General features: G+C 46.9%; 1 protein-coding gene across 1 annotated transcript in view; it reads right to left on the bottom strand.

Annotated features, from left to right (window-relative positions):
- Positions 1-1,666: 1,666 nt before the first annotated feature.
- Positions 1,667-27,597, bottom strand: part of LOC120100937 (uncharacterized) — a 31,867-nt gene continuing 5,936 nt past the window's right edge. The window contains exons 2-4 of the mRNA XM_063282822.1: positions 15,688-16,467; positions 15,488-15,578; positions 1,667-3,399 (exon numbers count right to left, since the gene is read on the bottom strand). Of these exons, the coding sequence (XP_063138892.1) occupies positions 3,392-3,399; positions 15,488-15,578; positions 15,688-16,467 (879 nt within the window). The 3' untranslated portion in view covers positions 1,667-3,391. The remainder of the gene's footprint in view (positions 3,400-15,487; positions 15,579-15,687; positions 16,468-27,597) is intronic.

Raw genomic sequence — 27,597 nt, 5'->3', positions numbered from 1 at the left:
GAGCAATGGCAAAGAGAGGATGCAGGCTCTAGGCTAGTTACTGTGATCAGACACTCTCCCATCAGCCACTGGGTACCCAAGATGAAGGTCCATATGCCCCAAGGTGAGAAGGCCAGCAGGCTGTGTAGACATGGGCTGCATGTGCAGGAAGGGATGCACTACACTAAATGCAGAAAAAAATATGGATTCAGGGTGAGGCATGAAGCCTTGCTCTATAGAATCAAGTATAAAAAAAAGAAAAGAAAACAATGTGGCATTAAAAGATCATCATAAAGCGATATACTGTATATCAAAGTCCTATTGGTTTGACCGTAAAATAAATGCTCACCGGATGGCACTTCTGGCTATTAGGTTAAAACGCTCTTTCACTTCCAAAGCACACTTAGAAAGATGGCAACAGCCTTGTCAGTTCATAAGCAAGGGCAGACTAGCCCTTGTGCTAAAAGTTTGTTAGTCTCTAGGAAGGTGGCAGAGCCTTTAAGAGGTGGGGCTAACCTGGGCATGGGATTGTATTTCTAATCCCAGCACTCAGTCTGTTTTGTGAACATGTGACCCACGAAGAAGAGACACATGTAAGAACAAACTTCTTTACTCTGATGCCAGGCGCCTGCCTTGTTGGCCTCTTTTCCCATCCCTTACTGAGAGGTAGAGAAAGTGAGGAGGATGCAGGACCCTGTGCCTTCCCTGTCCCCCTGCCCTGCCATTGGCCTGCTAGGGCAGGCGGAGAGGGTATGTCAGATGCTAAGCGGTTGGAACAAGGCTGAGCCAACTCTGTGGGTGCTGCAGCCGCGCTGATGCTGGCCCTTGGAAGCATTACTAAGTAGTCGGAGGGGCAGCTCTGGGCACCTCAGCACTTCAGAGGCGTCTCCTGCTGGAGGGATTCATCTGATGGTCGGTGGGGCAGGAAGGAAGTAGGGAAGGCTATGAAGTCAGCAGAGCGGGTATCAGCAGTGGTGAGGAGAGGATGTTACTCAGTTCCTGTCATGCCCTGCAGTCCCGAGCCCTGTGCCTGGTTGCTCAGAAGGATCAGAAAGCGAAGGGTCAAGAAGGACATCTTGTCTGGTGTGGTGGCGTATGCTTTTAGTCCAAGCACTTGGGAAGCAGAGGCAGGAGGATCTCTGTGAGTTCAAGGCCGGCTTGGTATACGGAGTAAGGTCGGGGAGAGCCAAAACGACTCAGAGACCCTATCTCTGAATGAATGAACGAATGACATCTCGATCCTGCTGGAACACAGCAGCAGCTTCCTCACAGCATCCACTCTACCTATAAAGTTCGTCTCCACTTGTCTATGCAGAGCATGCAGTATCCTATGTCTGATTCAAATGCCTCTTTCCTTTCCTGTGTGACCAATATTATATGAGTTGCCTTAAACAATATCTAGAAACCTGCTAAACGTTGTTTTGTAGTGTGTCTGCGAAGGCCTTCCCAGAGGAGACTGGCAATGAGTTTGAGTGGATTAGGTAGGATTAAGGCCGACAGGGGCCATCCAAACAGCTAGGCCTGATGAGGACAACACAGAAATACTTGAATGTGTATCTATCCGTCTCTGGGATGAGAGATGTACTCCTTTCTTCTTCTGCCCTTGGACTTCACAACTTCAGGGTTTCTGGCCTTTGAACTTTAGGATTTTCACCAGTACCCCTCAACCCAGCCCAGGTTCTCAGGATTCTTTTTTTTTTTTTTTTTTTTTTTTTTTGCCTTAGACTGAGAGCTACAGCACTGACTTTCCTGATATTAAAGCACTCAGAGCTGTACTGAGCTGGGCTCCAGTGTCCTTGGGTCTCCAGTTTGCCGATGATCTTGCCATTATACAACTGTAAGTCAACTCCACTAATCTTCCTCCTGGATATCTATGTCTACGCTGTTGGTTCTGGTGCCAGAGTCACTGACACACTGGGAGTGCAGGCGGCAGTAGGCCTCTGTAAATAAATTCATACACCAGGTAGGATGTGTTCCCACTAACGTCATTGATCTCTTCTCTGTATCTTACAGCTTAGTCCAGAGGCTGGAACCTGAGGACAGAGTGGACTGCCAGAATCCATGGATTGAACCAAGGATGGGAGACAACACTAACACTGAGTCTCTTAGCTATGGTGCCAGAAGCTCTGAGAGGCACCAATCACAAGCCCACTCTTGTGGCTCACTTAGGAGTGGAAGCCCTCCTCCTGTGAAGCCTAATGAGAGTCTCTCTCTGACCTCTGAGTATCCATGTGCTCCCTGGGCAGGAGACAAGCAAGGGGAAGTTCTATTTCTGCCTCTTCCTAGTTATATAGCTCTGAACAAGTCAGAAGAGAGCCAAAGAACTGACCAGAGTCATCATCAGCTCTAATAGGGCTGCTCCATGCAGGCACTGGCACAGGAACTCAGTTACTTCAACTGTGGGCATTATTTATCCCGTCTGCTCCAATCCCAGGAGCAATGCTCCAAATGATCTCAGGGACTATCCTGAATGCATCTAGGGATAAGCGTGTTTGGGAAATTGGACCTCTCTACAGCTCTGCCCCGGCTCAGGCCAGATCCTAAGTAGTGGGGGTGGCCATGCAGGTGGACTGGGGGCTGCTGTGGGCTAGCATCTAACTAAGAAGAGGCCTGTGGAGGTGGGAAGCTGGCTCCATGTCTCCCAAGTGGGAGCTTGCCTGGATCTCAGACAGTCCTGCCTTTCTGGTTTGGGCTTCCCGGCTTTTGCTGCTGTCCTCCGGGGCAAGCTATTTTAGGTAGCAGTCAAAATAAAACTGAGATTAACCCAGAATTCTTGGCAGTCAAACAATACCATAATTATGTGCTTTTTAAGTTCAGAAATGAGGCATCTGGCACTGACCCACCAGGGTTTGGGGGGCGCCTTGAGGATAATAAGGCCTGCGTCTTGGGCCCTGTCACCTTTACACATCCTTAGTCATGGGCAACCACTATAGAACCATAGCTCTCTTCGAGGTGTTACTTTTGTCTCCAGAGACTCATATTGCCAGAAGAATAGTGTAACTTGCTTGCACACCAAATCCTGGCCCGTTGGACGGGTGATTTATTATTCATTTCTATATCATAAGTCCTCTCTCAAAAAGTCCTGATCCCAGTGGCCCCAGGGCAGTGAGCGAACAGAGAAGCTTGTGTTCTAGGGCTGAAGATCAGGGCAGGAATTCACTAGAGGAGTATGTGTGCACTTTGAGGAGTGCAGACCCCAGAATCCAGCAAATAGGCCCCTTCCTCTTTGCTGGGCGCTGAGGGGGAGGCGAGGGGATTAGACCTCTGAGAGCAAAAGCCTTTACTCCAGACAAAAGAATGGGAGATTCAAATAGACGGGAGGGGTCAGGATGATGTCAGCAAGGTCACTGCCTGAAGAACAGTGGCCACAAGCGGAGGCTTTGGGCAGATCTCTGAGCTTCCTCAAAAGACTTCAAATTCCTGAATGAGATAAAAAGAAAATAGAGCTTAGTTCCAGGTGTGTCCTCAGAGGTGTGATGGGGAAAAGACATAATCATCCCTCAACGCCAACCTGGCCCTAGGGACAAGGAGTTTCTGGACAATTAGCAGGAGTGCAGACCTTTTAGACAGAAAAGTGGTCTAAAAGGAGATTAAGTTAGGAAGCCCTCCCTGTTGGCTTGGATGAAAGCAGACACCTAGCTGGTGACAGCCCTGGGAGTAGGTACCTCACATTCAAGGGAACATCATGGGGGAGGTCCTGCCTCTTTTCTCACCAGTCATGGCTACCGGCACTTTTGCTGCTGACTGTTGCTGGAGACTCTTTCCCTCTTAAGTTTTTACAAGATCTTCCATTACTCCCATGGCCATGAGTCTGCTCTCTGGGGAGGGTCTCCTAAAGATGGAGTCTTAACTTTTGCCTCGGCACACACACACACACACACACACACACACACACACACACACACACACACCCCTGAAACATCTTTCATGGCCTCAGGAGGCAGAAAGAATAACCACTCTTGGGATGCTGTTTCTATGACCGGATATCCAGAGAGATGAACTTAGATGAGAGAAAGGGCATTGAGTTTTCTCTAGGAGGGAGATGAGAAAACACGGTGATAACCAGTGAGGGAGGCTAGGAGTTTTAAGCAGGTGGGATTGGAAGGCAGGGCCTCTGCCGTTGCTTGGACTCAGCCGATGTGCTTCCCACACAGAAGAAGGGCTGTCCAGTTCTCACTTCCCTGTCTTGTGTGCTGTCTAGTAGGAAGGAATCGTGGCATCTATAATGAAAGAAAAAAGCTGCCCCAAAATTAGCCACATCCCTCTGGGGACTTTGTGGCAATATCTTCTAGGCTTCTGGAGGCCTAGAAGGAGTGGACTGACCCCTGTCAAGGGCAGAGGGACTTGGATGAATAGGATTGGTGGCAGTAAAGTGATAAACAAGACCTAAATGCTCTTCAGTGGGCTGTAGTTATGGCTTGAGAAGAACATAAAAGGGAGGAGAGCTCACAGAGGGGAACACAGCCCTCTCCAGATAGGAAGCTGACTAGCTTCTAGTGTCTAGACCTCCATGTCGGCCTCCCAGCTGGGATGTTTGTAAAGATACAGGTCCCATTCGTTATAAGTGGGCTTCCTGGGCTTTTGTCTGTTGCTAACCTAGGGCAATTGTCTAGAACTGTGCCTGCTTGGCAGTGATATCTTGGGAAAACCTAAGGTGCATGGACACAAGAGCACCTCCTTTGCTGGACTGAGACAGAGCAACATCATTGGGCATGCAAGCAGCACTTGCAGGCTCCAAAAGCTGTTTTAAATTCTTTCTAGTGCTAGATGGGTACATTAATGATCACCGGTAAGGAAATGTCCATGTCCTGCTGGTACAGTGAGGATGTGTCTACAGCTCCCCTCCTACCTCCTGGCTTGGGTGCCAGAGAACTCTCCTCTGAAAGGTACTTTAGATGAAGTTAAGGTGTGAGCCCTTTCTCTAGGATGGCCTCAGAAACAATGGCAAAGGTCTCATGAAATGTTGCCTCCAAAGCCCAGATGTTTGTCTGTTTGGTGATTCTAGATTCTGTCAATCAATACTAAGAATGACATGGTATATTAATTTGATTGTAGTCTAATTTATTAGTTTTTTATTAGTAATGTTATCTTACATAAGGATTTCCTTTGTACTAACAAACCATAAACACATTAAGTGTTTAGTTAGAAGGTTTAGTTTTCCCTTTGACATTTAGGTCTGTGCTAAATTCTTAGATTAGGAATTAGCATTTGGGTGTGGTCTAAGGGTTCTACTTCTTCCCTAGTAACCGTAGGTTGTATCCTAATTTATTTACCAAACCTGTTTTTTTTTTTTCCTCAGAGATGCACAACTTTGCCTCTGTCCTATGTGGAAATTTCACGAATAACTCAGTCTGACCCTGGACTCTTTGTTCTGTTCCATTGGTCAACCTTTCTATCCACACACAAGAACACGTTGTCTTTGTCCCTTTGCGATAAGTTGGTGCCTGGTAGGAGGGAGGTAGGAAGATGCTGTCTTCCAACCTCTTCAGGAGTTCTTCACTATTCTTGGTCATTTAGATTCTACTGAAATTTTGGAATTATTTTGTCAATTACCTCAAAAATCTCTGTTGGGATTGTAGTGGAATTGTCTTGACTCCATTGTCCTGAAATCTACTAAGGTTACTGCACAGCCGAAAAATAAACGATGCTGAGTCCATAAACCAATTATGCCTCAGCTTATTGCGTCATTCGACTTTTTAATAAAGTTATACTCTTTACGTAGTTCTCGTTCTCTGGCTTATCTTACCGGTTGTGTCTTAGGCGCAACAGCTTCTTTAACTAGCTGTCTTTTCCTCTCCTCGGCACGGTAATGGTGTATCATTTCCTTGATGGTGCCATGCATCCTACAGAATTCACTACATTTGTTGTTTTACAAATGTTATCATTTAAAAAATGTTTTTGTTAAATGAAGCCATTAAAATTCTAGCTGAAGAAGGCACATCAGGGTCGTGATTCTCATGTATTGATTTTGCAACCAACAGCCTTGTAGACCTCCTGTTTTCCTAGTAATTTCAAATCTGCCTGCTTCTTCTACTGACTTGCTCATGCCCCCTTTCTTTCCTTATGTGTTTGGTGATATTTAATGGTGCCCTCATATTAGTCTGATCTTCATGTGGAGGAATCCTATTGTCATAAAGCAGAATGCTTCTGTGTACGTATAGATGACGCTTCCAATACAGGACTACTCGAACCTCTTAAGAAGGCCTCGGGTATAACGTGGCATCCCAGCCTTGGCCCTAGCCTAAGTTCAAGCCCCAGAACCCACATGGAGTCCACAGTGTTGCTCTGACCTCCCCACACATGTTGTAGCATGTACTCACTCATCACCCCAACACAACGACAATAAAAATAGCAATAATAGTTATAGTAACAATTTTCAAAATTAAAACTGCATCTGCCTGGGCCCTGTTAGTTGAACCAGAGATTATGGTAGATGTAATTAAGGTAAGGCTCTCCATGTGAGATCACCCAGGAATGGAGTGAACCTTAAGCTACTAACAAGTACTTTTAAGAGAGAAGACAGGGCAGCCAAAAGGCATAGAGGAAGCCATGGGAAAGTCAAGTACAGGTTGAAGAGACACCTGCCAACAGACCACTGAGACTCTGGAACTGCCAGAAGCTGGGAGAGGCAGGGAAGGACCCTTCCCTAGAGCTTCTGGGGATGTGACCCTGATGACACCTAGATTTGGAGCTTCTGGCTTCCAGAATTGTGAGAGAATATATCTTCGTTGTTTGAAAAACTTTATAGCTTTTGTTGGCCGTGGGCCAAGTTTCTAGGAAATATCTTTGGAGACAGAGAGATGGTCCTAGGTGGATTACTAGGGAACACTCCCAGGTGGGTTACTGGGGAGCACTCCCAGGTGGGTTACTGGGGAGCACTTCCAGGTGGGTTACTGGGGAGCACTCCCAGGTGGGTTACTGGGGAGCACTCCCAGGTGGGTTACTGGGGAGCACTCCCAGGTGGGTTACTGGGGAGCACTCCTAGGTAGGTTACTGGGGAGCACTCCCAGGTGGGTTACTGGGGAGCACTCCCAGGTGGGTTACTGGGGAGCACTCCCAGGTGGGTTACTGGGGAGCACTCCCAGGTGGGTTACTGGGGAGCACTCCTAGGTAGGTTACTGGGGAGCATTCCCAGGTGGATTACTGGGGAGCATTCCCAGGTGGGTACTGGGAAGCACTCCCAGAATCAACGTCTGGAAGGCTGTCAGAGAAGTGGTTCTGAGAGGAGGGCAAGCAAGCATGAGGATGCAGCCCCAAAGCTGGGATGCTCATTCAAAGTTGTCTGAAGTAGAGCCCTAGAACTCTGCACCAGCCAGCTATTGGGCTGAGAAGAAACCTGCATAGGACAATTGCCTTCACACTAACACAAGGCCTAGAATGTTCTTCTCTGTGAGCCTTAGCAGGCACCACCCCAGCCTTCATGCTGACTGGGACCATACCAGCATATCCTACAATCCTCTCTGAGCACGTCTATACTCTTCCTAGTGCAGTGTCCAGTTCCAGCACACAATCTCTCAAAGGCTTGTCCTCCACATTTACCCACAATTTAAAATAGGCATCTATTGTGAAAACGTCAGTGAGCTCCACATACTAAGTTCTCTAGAACAAACTCCTTTAACGAAGGCAGAACTGTCCCATGTGACTAAAGTGCCATGTGGTTTGTTTTTCCAGGAAAGCTGTCTTTCTACATATCCCCTCTCTCAGTTCCTCCAGATGTCTGCATAGATGCTAGTTTGTTTTGAACACATGCAGTTGCTTGCTTGGTGAGCTGATCTCCCTGGATGGTTCTTGCCAAGCCATACAACTGACTAGTCCTATTTATCACTCAGATCTACAGGGACAGCCTCACTGACTTCCCCTAAACCGGCTCTCTGGCCGCACCATGGACTTTCCTCTGCAACCGTCCCTCTCTGCCACTTCTTTGACTCCTGGCTCTGGGCTGACAGTGGGTGTGCAATCTTTGGGGTTAGGTATTCAGTCCTGTCCTCTAATGCTTAGGGTCTGACTCAGTCTTCCACGTACCCTGTGCCTTTGGTACACAGCAGAGGGTTGTATGTTCGTGCATAGCTGCTGACTTTTTAGATGACTCAATGATGTACCCAGCGGTTGCATTTCTGTGTGTCTATGTCTTGTATTCTGCATGTCAAAACGGCTCCCCTAATACCTACAAGCCAGAACCCCTTGGGGTATATAGCTCCATTAGACAGTCTATGTGAGGTCTGCAGTATCAGCCCCACAAAAATCCATGCCCATAGCCTTGCTGGCCGAACTAGAGGAATTTTCTCAGTCACATTCAAAACATCACTGAGATGTCCCCTGTAGAAGAATCCACATAGTATACATAGATAACCTCTCCTCAGGAAGCAGAGCTTACCTCCTTCCCCTACCAGCCCTGAGCATGGTTTGCTTCCAAGCAATACAGAACAGGAAAGGTTGGGGAGTAACTAACCATGGAGAACCCTGGCACACCCTATGAGGTCAGATGATCCAGGCCAACTAATGCTTCAGTGAGTCGTGCTGACGGCATGGATCCTTGACAGAGTGACATGAGAACCATGCTGCACTTCCAGGGTCTTCCAACAAACACATCATTTTAATTTAACCAAAGCACCAAGTGAAAACAGACTAGAGGGATGGTCAGATTGGCCCAGTAACCCCAGCACTCATAAAAAGTCGGGTCCAGTAAAAGGAGTCGGTTAACTCAGCTCTGAGACCAGACTAGTGGATTCCTGGAGGCGGCTGAGTCAATGAGTTCCTGACTCAGTGAAAACTGTTGCAAAACTTAAAGTGAAGAGGAGGGCTGGCCTCAGTGCCCTAACCTCTGCACGCATGCATTTGCACAACATGTGAACACACAGGCATGCGCATACGCCAGGCAGAGAGACGGGAGGAAGGGGTGAGTGAGATGGAGGAGCAGCTTACATAGCACTTGACCAACACCTCCTGTAACTGCCAAGGTCATTAAAACAAAGGAAAGTGAGGCACTGTCAGAAACAAGCCAGAGAAGGCTGAGAATGACTCCAGGGCAGTGTGGCCTCCTGGTGAGATCCGGGGAGTGAACAGGATCCGGATCCAAACCTAGGATCCTCACTGCGGCAATGGTTCCAAAGGAACATAACGTGTTAACAATAGGGACACCAGGAGGAGAGGGAGACACAGGAACTCTGTCTTATCTTTGCAACCTGTCAATCTACACACACACACACACACACACACACACACACACACACACACACACATACACACACACACATATTTTTAAATCTAAGAGAAAGCACAACAGTGGTTTTATGCCAGGGGAAAGCCACCGGACCTGCTGAGCCCTTGAGTCAATCTGTTTTTATCACCGAGATGCAGATAGGAAGGAGGCTGAAAGGGAAGGCCACATAAGGCCAGGGACTCAGCTTCAAAAACACGGAACATCTGTGGAAGCCTGTGTCGTAGATAAATAAATAGTAGATGTTGAAAGTAAGCACTTCTGGTGCCACTGAGGCCAAGCACGCTCTCTCTTTGATACCGCATGGAAGACGTAGTCTGCAGGGAAGACTAAGGCCCACATTTCAGGCTTTCATGAGAGCAGTCAAATCTGGGGGCTTCTAACCAGCAACTTCTCCCAAAAACTCCTATGTAAGAAGGAATCTGGTTTGAGTCCCCTACCCCTACTGAGAGGCCTTTTCCCCAATCACCTGCCTCATCTCAGCAAAGAGAAGGAAGGCAGTAAGCCTTAGACACCAGACCCCACAGACCAAACAAAACCATGTTCCTCTGAGTAGTAAACTACAGGAGTGTTTCTGTTTATAATCACGCCAATGAGAAGTGACTATATTTATCTTCCGTATGGTTTGCCACAGAGGGAACGCATGGATATCTTTTGGGGTGTATATCTGCCACATGGTGTCTCCGTATTGTAGGCATGAGTCAGAAGAAAATAGGGCTGTACTAGATTGGCTTTGAAGTCACCAGAGGCCAAGGAGCAGGGTGATCTGGCCTGGGCTAACCTTTGAGGAGGTCATGTGGTATTCGGGGACAGTGGTGAAGCTTACGAATAGGTGGTGACAACGTCATATCTCTGAATGGGTCAACAGCACCAAGTACAAAGGTTATGACGTCCAGGTGTGGCAGGGAACTCAGCAAAACAGGCAAAACTAACTGTGACCCCAGTAGAACTCCAAGCAAAACAGAGTGTCATGGCAAGTACTCAGAGCTACTGCTGGGCCAGTCAGGAGGGAATACGGGGGATTCTGAGTCCACATGACTGGTGGCCTAGGGGGTTTCTATAAGAAGCCCTTTCCTATGGTTAACTCCTATAAACCTCTCAACCACCATATTAAAAATCCTTGGCTCCCAGATGAGATAAACTCTTCTGCTAAATGCCCTGCACGTCCCTCTGTGTCCTGTCTTCCACTATGACTGGCTGTCATGGTTTGCTTGCCTAGCTGGACTGTCAGCTCCTAAAGGGCAGGGATGGTCTGTGCCTTGCTCTGTGATTTACGTCTCAGCAGTAGCACGGCGCTGGGAATGTGATTAGGCTTGGTGGAGATTTGCTGATGACACTAGAACAATGTGGAGTCTAGGCCCTTCTCGAGTGGTATACTGTGGCTTTGTGTACTCACTTGCCACAGCCTAGAATCATTTGGAAGCAGAGTCTCCATTGAGGAATGGCCTGGTGTGTCTCTAGAAGAGAATTTTGGCTGGTAGTTGGTGTAGGAAGACCCACCTCACTGTGTGGAAAAACATTCCTTCCTGGTCTTGAACGGTATCAGAGAGCTAGCTGAGCATAAACTTGCCTGCCAGCCAGCAAGCAGTGTCCTGCGTGGCACTTGCCATACTTCTTGTATGTGCGTGTGCTTGTGTGTGTGCATGTGTGCATGTACAAGTGTGTGTATGCATGTATGTGTGTGCGTGTGTGAATAAATGTGCATTCAAGCGTGTGTGTGTGCACACACTCATGTGTGTATGTATGTGTGTGCATCTACACATGTGTGTGTGTACGTGTTTGTGTGTATGTGTTTGTGTGCATGTATGTATGTGTATAGTGGGCGCGAGGGGGAGGTGACAGTATGTAGAGTAGCAAGCTGACCTGCCTTTGAATTCCAGCCTTGAGCTCCTTAACGACGGAGTGTGACCTTGAATTGTGAGCTGGAACACAAACCTTTCCTCCCCTAAGTTGCTTTTAGTTAGAGTGTTTTAACACAGTAACAAAGATGAAACTAGAACACTCTGGTGTTCCCTCTGCCTTGGTCAGAGTTGACCTGGACCTCAATGGCCGCTGTCCTAAGCTGAGAAGGAGCTGTCTACAGATGCGTCTTCTGTATTCTAAGTGCTAAGCCACAGACCAGTGGTCAAGTGGCAGAGCATCTCGCCATCATCTAAGGACACTCTCTGGATCTGTTTTTCTTTGTTTGAGATAAGATTTTTATGTGGCCCAAGTTGTCTCAAAACTGCCCATATAGCCCAGGATGACCATAAACTCCTGATCTTTCTGCCTTTACCTCCTAAATGTTTTGGTAACAAATCCATACACACATACCTGGCAAGGCCCTGGATCTGATTTCCCAGACAAACTCCGCATCCCCCAGTTTCCTTTCTCACATGATCACTCTGAGACACGAGCTCAGTCACGTCAGAAAATGCAGGTTATTTTGAAAGCTTCATAAGAATCAAGCACTTTTTCCTTGAAGACTACATCCCTTAAAAGCACCGTTACAATGCTCCCTCGTCTACATAAACTATAACACATTACCAAGGAAGAGCTGTGGTCAGCTGGGCCTAGTGGCAAAGATCTGAAGTCTGCATGAACTACAGAGAGAGGTGGAGGCCAGTTTGAATAACCTGATGGGAATCTGGCTATCCCCCAGACACATAGATAAAGAGAAAGATGTGTAAATACCTGTTGACGTAAAGTCTTGAGAGACAGCTCAACGATAGGGCGCTTGACTCGCATACACAGAGTCCTAGGTTTAAAAAAATTGGTAGTGGCCAAATTTTCTTCTGAGATTCAAGCACAACTATTGAAAGCCTAACACTTGGCAGCCTTCCTATGGATTCTATAGGCAGAACAAAGGGAACATTCGTGCTCTAGAAGTATGGGCTGTCTCTATGAGTGGGTAGCAAGATCATGACACTGAAAAGCTTCCGTAAGGTAAGGACCAACGTTCTCTGAAATGTCTTTTGAACAAAGCAGCAACCCACATAATGGGTAATTTTTCCTAGCTACACATCTGATAGAAGGCTAATATCCAAATTACAAAGAATATAAAACACCAGCAAGGAAAAAACCCAATTAAAAGTGGTGTACATCTCTAAACAGAATTCTGAAAAGAAGAAACACAAATGGCTGAGAAACACTTAAAGAAATATTCTGCGTCCTTAATCACCAGGGAAACGAAAATGGAAACTACTTTGGGATTTCATCTTACAAACCTCAGAATGTCTATAAATATAAATAAAACAAATGACAGCTCATATAGTCAGGGTACAACTACTATAAAAATCAGTGTGGTGGTTCCTCAGGAAGATGAGAATTAATCTAACTCACGATCCATCTATACCATTCTTAGACACGTACCTGAAGGATGCTTCATCTTACCACGGAGACACTTGCTCAACCATGTTTATTGCTGCTTTATTCATAGTAGCCAAAAATTAGAAACAAGGGCTGGAGAGATGGCTCAATGGTTAAGAGCACTGACTGCTCTTCCAGAGGTCCTGAGTTCAAATCCCAGTAACCACATGGTGGCTCACAACCATCTGTAATGAGATCGGATGCCTTTTTCTGGTGTGTCTGAAGACAGCAACAGTGTATTTATATATAATAAATAAATAAATCTTAAAAAAAGAAATTAGAAACAACATAGAAACTTGCTGGCAAATGGATGTAACTAGAAAAGAACATCCTTAGTGAGGTAACCTAGACCCAGAAAGAGAACTATGGTATGTATTCACTTATATGTAGATGTTAGCTATTGAGTCAACGATGACCAAAAAGCAAGCCATAGAACCACAGAGCTTAGGTATGGAGCAGGAACTAGGGGGGACAGATAGATCTCGTTAGGAAAGATGCAGGATAGATAGTAAGGATGGGTGGTAGTGGGAGACTGGAATGAAAGGAACAATGAGAAGGAGGAGGGAAGGAAGGAATGAAGGAGGGTGTGGTGGTTTGAATAGGTGTGGACTCTATAGGCTCATGTGTTTCGATGCACAGTTCCAAAGTGTGGCTGTGTTGGAGTAGGTGTGTCCTTGTAGGAAGTACATCACTGTAGGGATGGGCTTGGAAGTCTCCTGTGCTCAAGCTGTGGTCAGTGTGGTTCACAATGTCCTTCTGTTGCCTGTGGATCAAGATGTGGAAGGCTCGGCTCCTCCAGCACCATGTCTAAATGCATGCTGCCATGCTTCCCAACATTATGATAAGAGAGTAAACCTCTGAAACGGTAAGCCAGCACCAATGAAGCGTTTTTCTTTGTAAGTGTGGCAGTGGTCATGGTGCCTCTTCACAGCAACAAAACCCTAAGACAGAGGGAAGAGAGAGAGACAGCTAATGTTAAGGGCCATTTGAAGGGTAGTAGGGAAACCTAATACAGTAGAAGCTTCGTGTGTGTGTGTGTGTGTGTGTGTGTGTGTGTGTGTGTGTGTGTGTGTGTGTGTGCGCGTGCTAAAGGAAATTACCAAAGAATGGAGGGGAGGACAGAACCCCAACTGGACATCTCTCACCACCAAATGATGCTTTCACTACAGGGAACAGTTTACATCTAATTGAGTTGTTAACCAAAGAGGTCCCATGGGAAAACCTAAATATTGCAGACTGCCAAACTGTGGGTTGCTCTCCACAAAGTGATGGCACGGCCCCATTGGTGAAGACAACACCTATATTCCTCATTAAACATGGAGACATAGAAGTGGTGCCTACATAGAGCTTCACCCCTATGTGCTGGCATCTTTAGTATAGGAAGGCACTCTGCACACTACCAATGAAGAAACGAAAACACCAACCTAGCCACAGACCCTCTGATCTTCGGTGGTGTCCTGCCTACAAGATTTTTTTTTTCTTTTTCTTTTTCTTTTTTTTTTTTTTCTTTTTTTTTTTCGGAGCTGGGGACCGAACCCAGGGCCTTGCGATTGCTAGGCAAGCGCTCTACCACTGACTAAATCCCCAACCCCTACAAGATATGTTAATGCTAGAGTGGCACAAAACTTCTGGGAGTACCAAGCAGGGTTTGATTTGACTTAAGACCTCCTCCAGGAGATGGAACCCATATCTGACACTGCCTGGGTAACCAAGAAGCTGAGACTAGGTAGCCCAGGAACCTAGGGTAAAACCAAATACTGTTCTACTGGAAGATTGTAGCAATAAACGTAAAAGTGAGGAATGACTCCTAATAGCCTTCTGCTCTACTCATAGATCAGCGTCTTTCTCAGCCAGCATCAGACGATTCTTCCTGCCATCAATGAGAACAAATACGGAGACTCATAGCCAGGCAATACTCAGAGAGTGAGAGGCCTTGGAACTCTCAGCCCTAAACAGGATGTCTCCATCGAATCTCTCCTCTCAGGGCTAGGGAACCCTATGGGAGAGAAGACAGAAAGAGTGTGAGAGCCAAAGATGGAGGGCACAAGGAAATAAAGCCTTCTAAGTATGCACATATTCTCACAGAGGCTGAGGCAGCATGCACAGGGCCTGCAGGGCCTGTACCAGATGGGGTTCTAGAGCTGAAAAGAGAAGTGGACACACGTCCCCATCCCTAACCCAGGCACTATCACCGACTGATAACCAGTTGCAAATGAAACAAATTATTCTTAAGGGTAGGTCACATGTCCAGCCATAGATGACCAACAGAAAACAAACATAATGTCATCTTTAGAGGCTCTTTGTCTCAAAATGTCACATCACTTGGGGTTTTATTTTATTTTAAATTTATTTAATATTCATATACTTAATAAAATTTATATAAGTATATATATTTAATTGAATGTATATTCTTTTTTGTGCCCTGCGTGCCCTTTGGATATTTGTTATGGCTTCTGGCTTGGTGTTTTTAATAGGATTCCTGAGTGTGTGGATGAGTAGGTGGGTCTCGATGTCTATACGTGCTTGTTTTACTACGTGTTAGCCTCTTTATCTTACTATATTTTATTATTTTCCCTTAGAAGCCTGTTTGTTTTCTAATGAGAGACAGAGAGGTAGGAGGATCTGGATGGGCAGAGAGGTAGGAGGAACTGACAGGAGCAGAGGAAGGGGAAACTGTAATCAGGATACATTATGTGAGGGGAAAAAATGTAGTTTCAATAAAAAGGGAAAGAAGAAAAAATATAAAAAGCAAAACCAAAAAATTAAAAAAGACACCAAACTACTCACTTAAAAAAAAAAAGCCAAGTTTCCCTAAATCCTGGAGAAAGGAACGCACGTATGTGTAGGGAAATAGTGCGATTGGCTCAGGCGTTATGCTAATACAGATAAAGAACACGCAGCAATGGTGACAGGAGGATGGAAAGGAGGAGGTAGTAAACGAACCCAGGGTTCGGGAAGATGTCACACGGATGGAGCCTTCTTCCTTGGATCCAGGTGAGTGGAAGAAATTTTTCCAGAAGAATGGAACAGAATCCTAGGAAGAGGAGTAAAAATGAGCAAATATAATTTTTAACTCCTATTTTGTTTTCTGTGTGCGTATTCAGCTCTGAGCCCTTCACAGTTAGGGACCCCAGCTCCCAGACCTTCACAGTTAGTGACCCCAGCTCCCAGCCCTTCACAGTTAGTGACCCCAGCTCCCAGCCCTTCACAGTTAGGGATCCCAGCTCCCAGACCTTCACAGTTAGGGACCCCAGCTCCCAGACCCTCACAGTTAGGGACCCCAGCTCCCAGACCTTCACAGTTAGTGACCCCAGCTCCCAGACCTTCACAGTTAGTGACCCCAGCTCCCAGACCTTCACAGTTAGTGACCCCAGCTCCCAGACCTTCACAGTTAGGGACCCCAGCTCCCAGACCTTCACAGTTAGGGACCCCAGCTCCCAGATCTTCACAGTTAGTGACCCCAGCTCCCAGACCTTCACAGTTAGGGACCCCAGCTCCCAGACCTTCACAGTTAGTGACCCCAGCTCCCAGCCCTTCACAGTTAGTGACCCCAGCTCCCAGACCTTCACAGTTAGGGACCCCAGCTCCCAGACCTTCACAGTTAGTGACCCCAGCTCCCAGACCTTCACAGTTAGTGACCCCAGCTCCCAGACCTTCACAGTTAGTGACCCCAGCTCCCAGACCTTCACAGTTAGTGACCCCAGCTCCCAGACCTTCACAGTTAGGGACCCCAGCTCCCAGATCTTCACAGTTAGTGACCCCAGCTCCCAGACCTTCACAGTTAGGGACCCCAGCTCCCAGACCTTCACAGTTAGTGACCCCAGCTCCCAGACCTTCACAGTTAGTGACCCCAGCTCCCAGCCCTTCACAGTTAGTGACCCCAGCTCCCAGACCTTCACAGTTTGTGACCCCAGCTCCCAGACCTTTACAGTTAGTTAGTGACCCCAGCTCCCAGACCTTCACAGTTAGGGACCCCAGCTCCCAGCCCTTCACAGTTAGGGATCCCAGCTCCCAGACCTTCACAGTTAGTGACCCCAGCTCCCAGACCTTCACAGTTAGTTAGTGACCCCAGCTCCCAGACCTTCACAGTTAGGGACCCCAGCTCCCAGCCCTTCACAGTTAGGGATCCCAGCTCCCAGACCTTCACAGTTAGTGACCCCAGCTCCCAGACCTTCACAGTTAGTTAGTGACCCCAGCTCCCAGACCTTCACAGTTAGGGACCCCAGCTCCCAGACCTTCACAGTTAGTGACCCCAGCTCCCAAACCTTTACAGTTAGGGATTCTGCTCACAGCAGGCTTATGGAAGGAAGGTTACTCCATTTTATGACTGACAAACCAGAGACACAGGCAGTTGAGTAATTGTCCAGACAGGCTGCAGATTCAAATCACTTCAATGTGGTTTGAGAGGTGAGAGGAAAGAGAGGAAAGGAGGGAGGAGCCCTGCTGGCTGGATTCAGGCTTCGTGGCTGAGGCTGGGGAACTGGAAGATAAAACTAAAAATAGAAGCTGGATCTTACATGCCATGGTAGGGTCTGAATCTTTTTTTCTACAGAATCTTCTGGAACTGGTCGGAAGGCAAATTCCTGACCTTTTCCCTTCACCCATAAATCAGAAAGTCTGGAATCTAAAAGGCTTTTCTGTTGGCCAGTAGTTCCCAACCTTCCTAATGCCATGACCCTTTAATACAGTTCCTCATGTTGTGGTGACCCCAACCATAAAATTATTTTGTGCTACTTCATAACTGTAATTCTGTTACTGTTATGAGTTGTAACATAAACATCTGACATGCAGGGCATTTGCTATTAGATCCCTGTGCAAGGATTGTCCCTCCCTACCTCAGGGCATCCTGTCTCGAAAACCTCTCCTCTTGACTCTTTCACACACACACACTCAGGACTGAGAGCGGCTGCTGTCAGCTATAGACACGTGAGTGTTTTGAAGTTAAGGAGAGGGAGCTACTGAAAGCAATGAGTTGGAGAGGGCAAAGTCTTAACACAGATACTCCATCCAGAGTTTTCTGTGCTTTCCAGTGCTGGTGAGGAGTCTCAACCAGAGAAAGACCGGTATATTAGGCTGAGCAGTGTGTGCTCCCCCGACAGACACATACATTGCTTAAGAATTCACGCCTGTCTAAAACCTGAGAATGTAGTCTTCTGCGGTCACGGGCTTGTGCGGATGTTAACATGAGGTCACGATGCATTCGGGTAAGCTTAATAGTGCCTTTGTGACCACCGAGACAAGGAAGTTTGGGTGGAAGGAGACACCCTGGCAGACATAAAGAAAAAGAGTCACGTGCCAAATGCAAAAACGAAACAAAAAGTCCACAAAAAGACCACTGGGTTCCTTTTGTGTCACCTGACAACTCCAGGACTTGGGGCCTAACCTGTAGTGTGATTGATATACCAGTGAGTTTGTTTCAATTGGAGGGAGGGGTTTGGTTTGGTTGGGTGTATCTGCCTGTCTGTCTGTCTGTTTCACTTATTATTTATTTTATTTTCGTGTCTTATTTTTTAAAAGAGAAAGAACATAAAGTTGGGTGGGTAGGGAGGCCGGAGGACTCATGAGGAATTGGGAGAGGGGAAAGCATCCTCAAAATAGACTTTATGACAATATTTTGAATTAAAATTAAAATAGTTTATTAAGAATAAAAGATGCTGGGGCAAGTTGAGCGACGAGGTCATAAGCCACGGAGGGCCACATGGTGCCTACTTCTAGGAGCAAGCAAGGACTGAGGACATCTTCCTTCTCTCAGAGCCTCCAGGAGTCAGCCTCACTCATAGCTCACTCAAGATTTTTTGGCTCCTGAGGTGTGAGACCAGTTTTATTTGATGTGGTTTGCCCTCCAGATGATCATGGGGTGGTGGGACCCTTGAAGGAGAGCAGCTCTGTGGTAGGCTGTTAGGTCCCTCCCTGAAGGTGCTGTCCTCAGAGGGAATGCTGTTCTTCTGGAGTGAGTTCTCACAAGGGCAAGGTGTTATAACAGCTGGAACCTGGCCAAGGTCTCTGTGGGGCTTCCTGTCTAGTCATGCTATCTCTTGCCGCCACAGGTGCTCTGCCATGATAGCATCTACCGCTGGGCCTGCACCAGAAGCCAAACCAATGGGGTTTACGTGATTTTTTTTTTGAGCCTCCAAAACTGTAAGATAAACAAGACTTGTTTTCTTTGTAAGGTTACCGAGCCTCAGGTATTCCCTTCAGCATTGGGTAACAACAACAGACTACCACAATGCATTTCTGTTGCGTTAACTCATCGAGTTCGTGTTAATTTTTCTGAGGAAGCTCAAGAAAATTAAGATAGATTTATCAAATGGCAAGACGTGAAAGACATAAGACTGGGTAGAAAGTGAAGAAGTATGAACGGTTACCACTTGGAGGCTTAGAATGTGTGGTCAGAGATGAGGTTGAGCAGTATATAGGACATAGGTTTGAATTAAAAAGGCTGGATTTTAGTTTAAGCACCCACCTATGATAAGCCTGAAGCATCATAGTTTTCTCAACGTCAAAATAGGGACAAGATGGCCAACCTTAGTGTATTAAGCAAATTGAATGACATACTTTTAAGAAATCTGCTCATTTCCAAACATGGAAATCAAGGAATGAAATACAGAAACACTTATCTAACAGGCAGCCCCAAGCCATAATCACAAACTTAACCCACCAGGAGCCCACCCTGCAGGCTGGCAGCAGAGAAGTTTGGGCTCAGCCTCTTCCTCCTCCTCCTCCTCCTCCTGCTGCTGGTATCAGCGCCAAGGATGAGCTGAGCCCGGAAGGAATGCACTGAAGCTCAACAGAGCTGGCCTCGGGTCAGAGACGAGGCTGCCAGGCACCAGATCTTTCACAGTGGTTAGCAGCTTGTCCAACAGCGTGTCTGTGAAGTGTACCTCGGCGGGGCTGGACTGGGCAGGGCAGACCAGCAGCTAAGTTCAAACAGCCTGGTAAGCTCTGCTGGAGCCCGACGTTGTGTATAGCTGTGAAAAGCCAGTCCTCGACCCGAGTTGGGAGAAGTGGAGGGAGAGTGGCAACCCAAGGGGGCAGACGAGTTGCAGAATCTGTGGTCAAAATGAAATCGAAGACAATGGAGAATTCATATTCGAAGTAATTATTCGAAAGGTCATACTTAGATTAAACCATTATTCCGTTGTTGAGCTGAAATTTGAATTTGACTCATATCCTGTGTCCTTGTTTGCTAAGTCTGACGGTCTTAGGATCCTTCAGATCAAGGAAGCTTAATTTCGGAGCTGAGTCAGAGAGCAGGGCCCCTGGAGAAGAGGGTAGGGCTTGTCAGAGCTTCGGTTTCTCTGAGAGCATGCTTTCCTCGAAAGGGTGGGCTTGGACCAGGTACTACCTCCACCCTCCTTGTCCAACCTTGAATGCTACTGAACACTCGTCCTCCCCTAAGCATTGAACTAGTCTTCTGGCTTCTGGTCTCAGCCGTACCACTGGGCTATAAACTTCGACTCCCCGAGAAAATATCTTCACTGGGTAGTCTGACTTCGTGCCAAGCTCAAGGGATCTTGGTTCCAGTTAGAAGGGTACATCGGGCCTTAGCGGGGTTGCAAGATGAAATCCCTGGCATGCAGGGAAGACGAGAAGTGAGGGATAGGCTACGTAGTGAGCACAAACTACTGAGTAAACACATAAGCACTTAGAGACTCTGACTGCCCAAAGCGAAGGTCCTCTGCAGTTTTATAAATCCCGTAATGACTTGTTAAAAAACTTGATAATTGGATCTTGCAATGCAATATTTTAATATTCAAAGGTGAAGCGACTTAAAGGGTGCACTGTGTAATGTCTCTGACCCGGTTACCCTTGCCTGTAGAGTGTGAGCCTCTGTGACCCCGTGACAGAGCCAGCTCCATCAGGCCGTCATAGGCTGTAACAAGCGTAAGTCCCTGAACTCAGAAGGACCCTACAGCTAGTTTAATTCTGCTGCCACCTTGCAGCTCCTAAGAACTTCCAAGCCAGGGGCTTAGAGACTGGACACCCAGTTCTGTAAATCCCGTCCTTGGGGAATAGGATGTGGTCCAAAGTGTGAGCCAATGCCAGCCTGGAGACCCTCTGTGACAGAGACACAGGAGGTAACACCAGGAAGCACTGTCATTGGAGAAGTCAGGTCTCCCAGACATGGATGTGGACCCCTGGGTGAGTGCCCATCCCACTACCACATGCTGGCAGAGTCGCACGTGAGGCACGTTAGGCCAGGACAGTTAGCATGTCCAAAGGGACGGTCTTTAGCCCAGATAGGTATAAACAGCACACAGCCTGGCATCCATTGTGGTGATGGAACCTTCTGGTCACAGATTGGGCCATCCAGTTTAATCCCATAGGGAAGAGTGTCCTCCTCACCCACCTTTCCACTAGCTACTGTGGGGAAGTCCTCACCCAAATACGAGCTTATTAATATGCTATAGAGGAAACCTGGGGTTTCCATCAAAGATCAGAGGACCTCAATCAGAAGGTGTCCCTGGGCTGATCTAATCTGCCCACTCAGCATTATTTTCCTATCTTGTCTTCCTGCTCAACCTTTGCCTCCCCCGCCCCCACACTCCGGGCCCATCCTCTTCCAGCCCCCTGATTGGATTCCCACAGGTAGCTGAGCAGAGCAGAGGTCAGGAAGGGGATAGCCTTTCCCACCCTTTCTGTTCTAGTCCGGTGGCCTGGCCTAACGTCTTTGCTATCTTAGGCCATAGGCAAGAGACACCAGCTGTCAAAGCCAAGAAGTCAATGGGAAAACCAGCTGCCTGCTATGTGTTTATTTCTAATAGGAAGTCAGGAATTACCCCTGGAGTACTGGCTGTGTTTCCAGCTGTGTGCCCGCTGGCTTCCACATCCTCTGCCTCTGGCTGGCTGGATAACAGCTACAGATGAACACAAGTCCACCTCTGGACTACACTCAATGCCTTCCAGTCCTTGCTTGGCTGACATCAGGCACCCAGCACCCAAGTCTGCCAGGCCTCTTCAGGAAATGCGTCACAGAACTCAAATAGTTCAAGAGGTGGGACCTGGAGGCAGCTCTAACTGGTAGGGATTGATGGTTGGGCCCAGGCAACCCAGTGACAGCAATGTGCACACTGAGATATCGGCTTGCAGTTTGAAAAGAACATACTTACTAGAAGTCGCCATATTATTAATAATATCTGATGTTTCCATGGAGACAGTGCAGTGCAATGTAAGATCCGACTTGGGTCAGACCACCTGGACTTGAAGCATGACTCTGACACCTGACAACTCCGTGACTAAGAGGGTGTTTCTGTGCCTGGGTTGTTTTATCAATAGAAAGAGGATAAAAGTGTCTACTTCAAAAGGCGGCAAGGATTAACTAAATCAACACCTAATGCCTGGCCCATAGCAAGTGTACAATGACAGGTCGCTATCGTCTTCACCATAACACTCTCAGGCAGTGGGACTCAACCTGTGGGTCATGGCCCCTTTGGGAATTGAATGACCCTTCACAGCGGTCCCATATCAGATATCCTGCATATCAGATATTTACATTACGATTCATAACAGTCACCAGACTATCATTATGAAGTAGCAAAGAGATAATTTTATGGTTGGGGGTGGTCACCGTAGCATGAGGAACTGTATTAAATGGTATCAGCATCGGGAAGGTTGAGAACTAATGCTCTCAGGGATGCATATGGGCATCCTTAAAACTAATTTGCTGAGATGATACGGATATTAAGTGATAGGGTCCAGGTTTGAATTGGAGCCTGGGTCTCCCCCCCCCCCCAATCACACTGTTAGACCGTGGTCTAGGGTGAAGACTGGGAAAGTGCTGGGTCAGCACCTCTTGCCAGCATTTCTGACTACTCGCTTTCAGTTTACCCTGGGTACCGACCGTGAGGGTGTAGTTGACGCAGCATGTGCCAATGAAGACACAATCTCTCCGAAAGAGTAATGTGGCAGCTTGAAGGTTTTAGCAGAGAGAAGAGTCAGAGTGAGGGACATCACACTTGCTGGGCTCTTCTGAGAGGAATCCAGCAGAGTTGCCTAAGTAACTACGGAGATCAGGGTGGAGCCTAGGAAGAAGGCAGAGGCTGCAGTTTTAGGCTGTAAGGCAGGCTTTGGAGGGGGTGCTAATGGTTCCTAATAACCCCCCAAATCTCAGTTAAGTATTCCTTGTGTGGGCTGTGATTGAAACCAATTCTCCTGAGGGAATCAGCCTCGCTTCCCACCACCTGCCAGGTCCCATCATCTCTCACTCACTTGAGCATCTGGGTCTGTTCAAAATGGAGCTCACACCTATGAGAGGCAGCTGTTACCCACGTCTGTCTTTGTCCTTGCCTAAGCTAAATGGGTCTGAGAACAAGCTCGCTGGGACTACGTCTCTTGCGTTCAAACACTGACAGGAACCGTGAATTTCTGCTGAAGTGCACTGTTTTACAAGTTGAAACAAGGGCATTTTTTGTAAGCCTGCTATTTAGAAAACAAACAAATAAAACCCACATACAGCTATTTCAGAAATGCTACCACACAGGAAAGAAACCCTCTTGCCAAAATGCCACCATATAAAGAAAGTGATTGAAGGGAGGCCATGGAATGCCACCTCCTTCATACTGAGACTTGGGAAGAAAATGAAGAGCTTGTGTAACTTTGCAAACATCTTTCCTAACCATTCTTCCTTTTTCAGACATATAGTGTATTTTTATTAAATATGGTGTTACATGTCCTTATAGCATATTAATAAAGCTACTTAATCACCTCTGTAGTTGGGACCTTTTTAGGAGTCCGGGGAGATAGCTCGGTCAGTAACATTCTTACTGTGCAAGCTGAGGGTCTAACTCTCAGAACATGTGTTAAAAACACTGACCATGGCAACACCCACTTGTGGCCCCAGCAGTTGGAAGAGACGGGAGGGGGTCCTGAGGACTTGCTGAGTACCGGGTCTTGCCTACTTGGTAAGCTCTATGCAGTGAATTGGCTTAAAAAACCAAAGTAGTTGGTTCCTGAGAATGATGCCCAAAGTGTCTGCTGGCACATTTGGCATATGTACACATACATGTTCCCGACTTCGCATATGAATACACACACACACACACACACACACACACACACACACACACACACACACACGACATTTTAAAAGTTTAGGATAGTGGGAAATTGAATAGAACAGTTAAGGGATTTCTGGAGTGGCTATTAGAAGACCCATGCTCATGACTTGAGTACTAGCTTCACTATTTGTGGGTACAAAAATAAATAACTTCAAAACTCAACAGCCGAACGCTATAATAATAGTCTATTCTCTCTCGTGGTGTCTGTGGTGAGGAATTTGGTTCTGGCTCGTGAGGGCAATGATGAAACGCATTAGCTAGAGCTGCGGCCATCTGCATCTGTTCCCACGATGACTTGCTCACTTCATGGGGACACTGATGCTGACAGATGTCAGGGACCCTCAGCTCATCTCTAAATCCATCTCTCCACAGATGCTTGCACATCCTTAAAGCAGAGGGCTGTCATCCTCCAGGATGATCTGATAGACTATCTTCAACCTATCAGTCATTCTACTCTTCCCTCCTCTCTGCCATACTGTTATGGTCCCACGGGCCAGGTGTAAATCAGTGGGGGGAGATTGTATGGAATACGGCTAGAAGACAATGAGCCATGGTCGCCACCTTAGGGGCTCTCAAATTAACCAGTTCTGGGGTCTGGGGTAGCTTCTGCTGTAGTTTGAACATATCCTCAAAGAGTGGCCTGTTGGTGAGCTGTGAGTGTAGCTCTGTGGAAGAGCCTGACCTTGCCTAGCAAGAGCCTGGGTTCATGTGCTAGAAATATAAATTTCCATATTCATATACAAATGGTATTTGGAGGTGGAGCCTTTGAGAAGTAATTAACATTGGATGGGCTCCTGTATTGGTATTTGTGGATTTATAAGAAGAGATATAAGGGACTGGAGAGATGGCTCAGCAATTAAGAGCACTGACTGTTCTTCCAGAGGTCCTGAGTTCAAATCTTAGTAACCACATTGTGGCTCACATCCATCTGTAATTGGATCTGATGTCCTCTTCTGGTTTGTCTGAAGGTAACCACATGTACTCATACACATAAAATAAATAAATATTTTTTACAAAAATAAGAGACATAAACTGGTATGTTTTGCCATGTGATGCCCTGCTGTGTCATAAGCAACAATAAAGCTTTCACTAGATGTCATATGTCGGTCATGCTCTTGGACTGCCCATCTTTCAGGGCCACAGGCAAATAAATGACCTTTTTGTTGTTGGTTTGTTACATAGCCAGACTGGCCTTGGACTTGGGACCCTCCTGTGCTGGCCTCTGCACTGCTGGGATGACAGAGCAGCACCATTCTGTCTGCCCATCTTCCGCTCACTGAAGTTATCTCAGCTTACATCAGAGGTGACAGTCCCTCACTGCAGGAAGTCATCGCAGAACTCCAGGCAGGAACTTGGAGGCAGGCTTGCTTACCACACAGCATTACTTCTGAGTTAGGAATTCACTTCATGGCCAAATCAGTACAGCAGAAGCCAAGGGCGTCGCTGGTTGGCTCATGTTGGGCTAACTTGCTATACAGCCGAGGACCACCATCTAGGTGAATGGTACCATCTACAGTGAGCTGGGCCCTCCTACATCAGTCAACAATCAAGACAATCCGCACATCCATCCCATCGAGACACTCTGACTTGGGCCATTCTTCAATCAAGACTTTTCTCTCGGAGAATGCTGGACTGTGTCAGTCAAGTTGACAGCAAAGCTAGCTAGCTCACCTTCTGCAACCTTGCAGTATGTTTCAAGTATCCCGTTCTTACTTTCCCATAACACCCAACACCATCGTCTATCTCCTACTAAAGGCTTCTCTTTCCAGTCACGAATGCATGGAAACTCAGAGTCAAGTAGCACTACAATATCACCTTGTCCAGTTTGTCTGCTGGAATGGTCAGCCTACGTGTTGTATATTCTTCTCTGTGACAAGACTATGCTCGGTCTCGAGCTTTTGAGTTTCTGCAGTGGAAGATCCGTAAGATTTATTCATTTAACCTCGTTCAGCAAGCCTTCTTCACTGCTGAAAGGTGCACCTTTATGGAAAACTCTCTCACAGCTCTGCCTGGAGGCACTTGACTACTTTGGTTCAAGCAAGTGGTGTTTTCCCAGGCTAACTCCTTTGTTTAGAAAGAGATGTGGGACTTCGCTGAGAGAACAGACAACCCATTCTCCCCCGGCTACTCCTAGGTACATTGAACTCATCATTTGCTATCAAGCAAGCCAATATTTACTTAGTGGGCCTCTTTGTATAAAGATCACCCATTGGCCCATGTGCCTGTCATCTCTCTGTCTACATTGCTGTTGTCTGCTTTGTGAAAGGAGGGTTAAAATTTAATGGTGCCGAGAATACAATGTCACGTAAAAAGAACACTTAAGACAGACATGGGGGGATGTGATGGTAGGGGGTGACAGATGGTGGCAGGAAAGGTAATGGGACAAGACAAGGACGTGGGCTTGTAGCCTGAGTGGCAGGAGCTAGGAACAATGGCCACCACCATCCACCATCCATACTGTATGTGACAGTTACCTAAGATTTTCCTTTATTATTGCAACTATATTGGCTCTACCTTCTAGATTTAAAAAGCTAAGGTTTAGGACATGAAGTTGGTAGGTATGTAGCATATTAAAACTTAGCACTGAAATCATTTCCCCTGATTAGAGCCCCTTCCCAGTGTTAAACCCAGGTAAGATGCAGTTGGCGAGCTGTCCTGATCAGCACTGGTTTTCTCCCAAGGGATAGACTCTAAAATTCTTACAAATCTACCTCAGGGGCTCCCCATAGGAATGGCACGGTGCTTCTCCCTCGGGAGCCTTCCCTACTGCGGATCTGAGAAGCTGGAGAGATATCTTTGTGGTTATTCATTGCACTTGATGCTCTTACAGAGGTGCTGGGTGCCATTCCCAGCACCTATATGGTGGCTCAAACATCTGTAACTCCTGTTCCAGGGGGCCAGATGCTGTCCTCTGATCTTACCAGACATGCATGCGGTGCACATACATACATGCAGGCAAAAAAACCCCTTACATACATAAAATAAATAAGTGGGGGAGGGTGGAATCTAAGAGCTTCCTTGGGCCTCTCAAATTACAACCCTTGGAGCACTCTCTGTAGCATACTCTAAAAAAAGACGACTCTTCCACACACCCAGGGACCACAACAACAGCATTCAGTCACAGGTAGGCTAGATTTGAAAAGAGCCTTTATGAGGCATCCAGGAGCAGCCTGCTTCTTCCTTCTAGGCTCCTTCTTGGATACCTCTGGAAACACCTTACTTTCCCAATTGCATTGGTAGCCATAAAGAGTACTGAGCCTAAGGCCAGCAGAACCCTTTGTTCTACCTTCCCTGTTTCACTCTCCTGTATACCCCTGACTGACATGGTTTATTGCATCCTGCAATGCACTTCCTGTCTGCCCTCAAGGAAACCTCCTCAGAAGCAAGCTGCCGTCCAGTATGAAGGAAAAGAAAAACAAAACAAAAAGGAACCAAAAAGCAGCAAATGAACAACTTTGCCCAAAGTACAGTTTCTCTTTCCTCCTCAAGGCCTTGCCTAATTTTACCGTGAGTTTGGCCAAGACTCAGAGGCATTTAGCTTAATTATCTCCAGGGAAACCTAGCTAGAAATCAGGCACATACATGTCTGCCCTACCCAGTAGCTATACCCTTGTTTGGATTCTGGGATCTCTGAGGGTCAGAGGACCACAAACTAACAGACCCTTCTCAGTAACCGGTGGTGGTGGGTGTGTACGTGAAAAGTCACCTGGGTAGGGCCTGCCATACAGGGTAGAAGCAGGTCCTTCCAGCAACCCTCTGGCCCTATTAAGAAGCTGTGGAGGGGTCAGGGGGGTTGCTCTCAGCTCTGCAGTGCGGAAGCTGTTCAGAGTCAGCCTACCCTTCAACAAATGAGTAGAGCCCCTTTCAACAGCATTTGTGAGGGGAGCAAAGTGGCCTACTGATCAAGAAATGATTGTCATATATTCTTATGGTTATGCAGATACTGCAAATAGTAGATTTTTAAACTAAAACGTGTTGTGTGGATTATAGGTGGGT

This window comes from Rattus norvegicus, chromosome 2, assembly GCF_036323735.1.
Source record: "Rattus norvegicus strain BN/NHsdMcwi chromosome 2, GRCr8, whole genome shotgun sequence".
Classification (NCBI taxonomy): Eukaryota; Metazoa; Chordata; class Mammalia; order Rodentia; family Muridae; genus Rattus; species Rattus norvegicus.
This window is presented reverse-complemented; position numbering and strand designations above follow the sequence as displayed.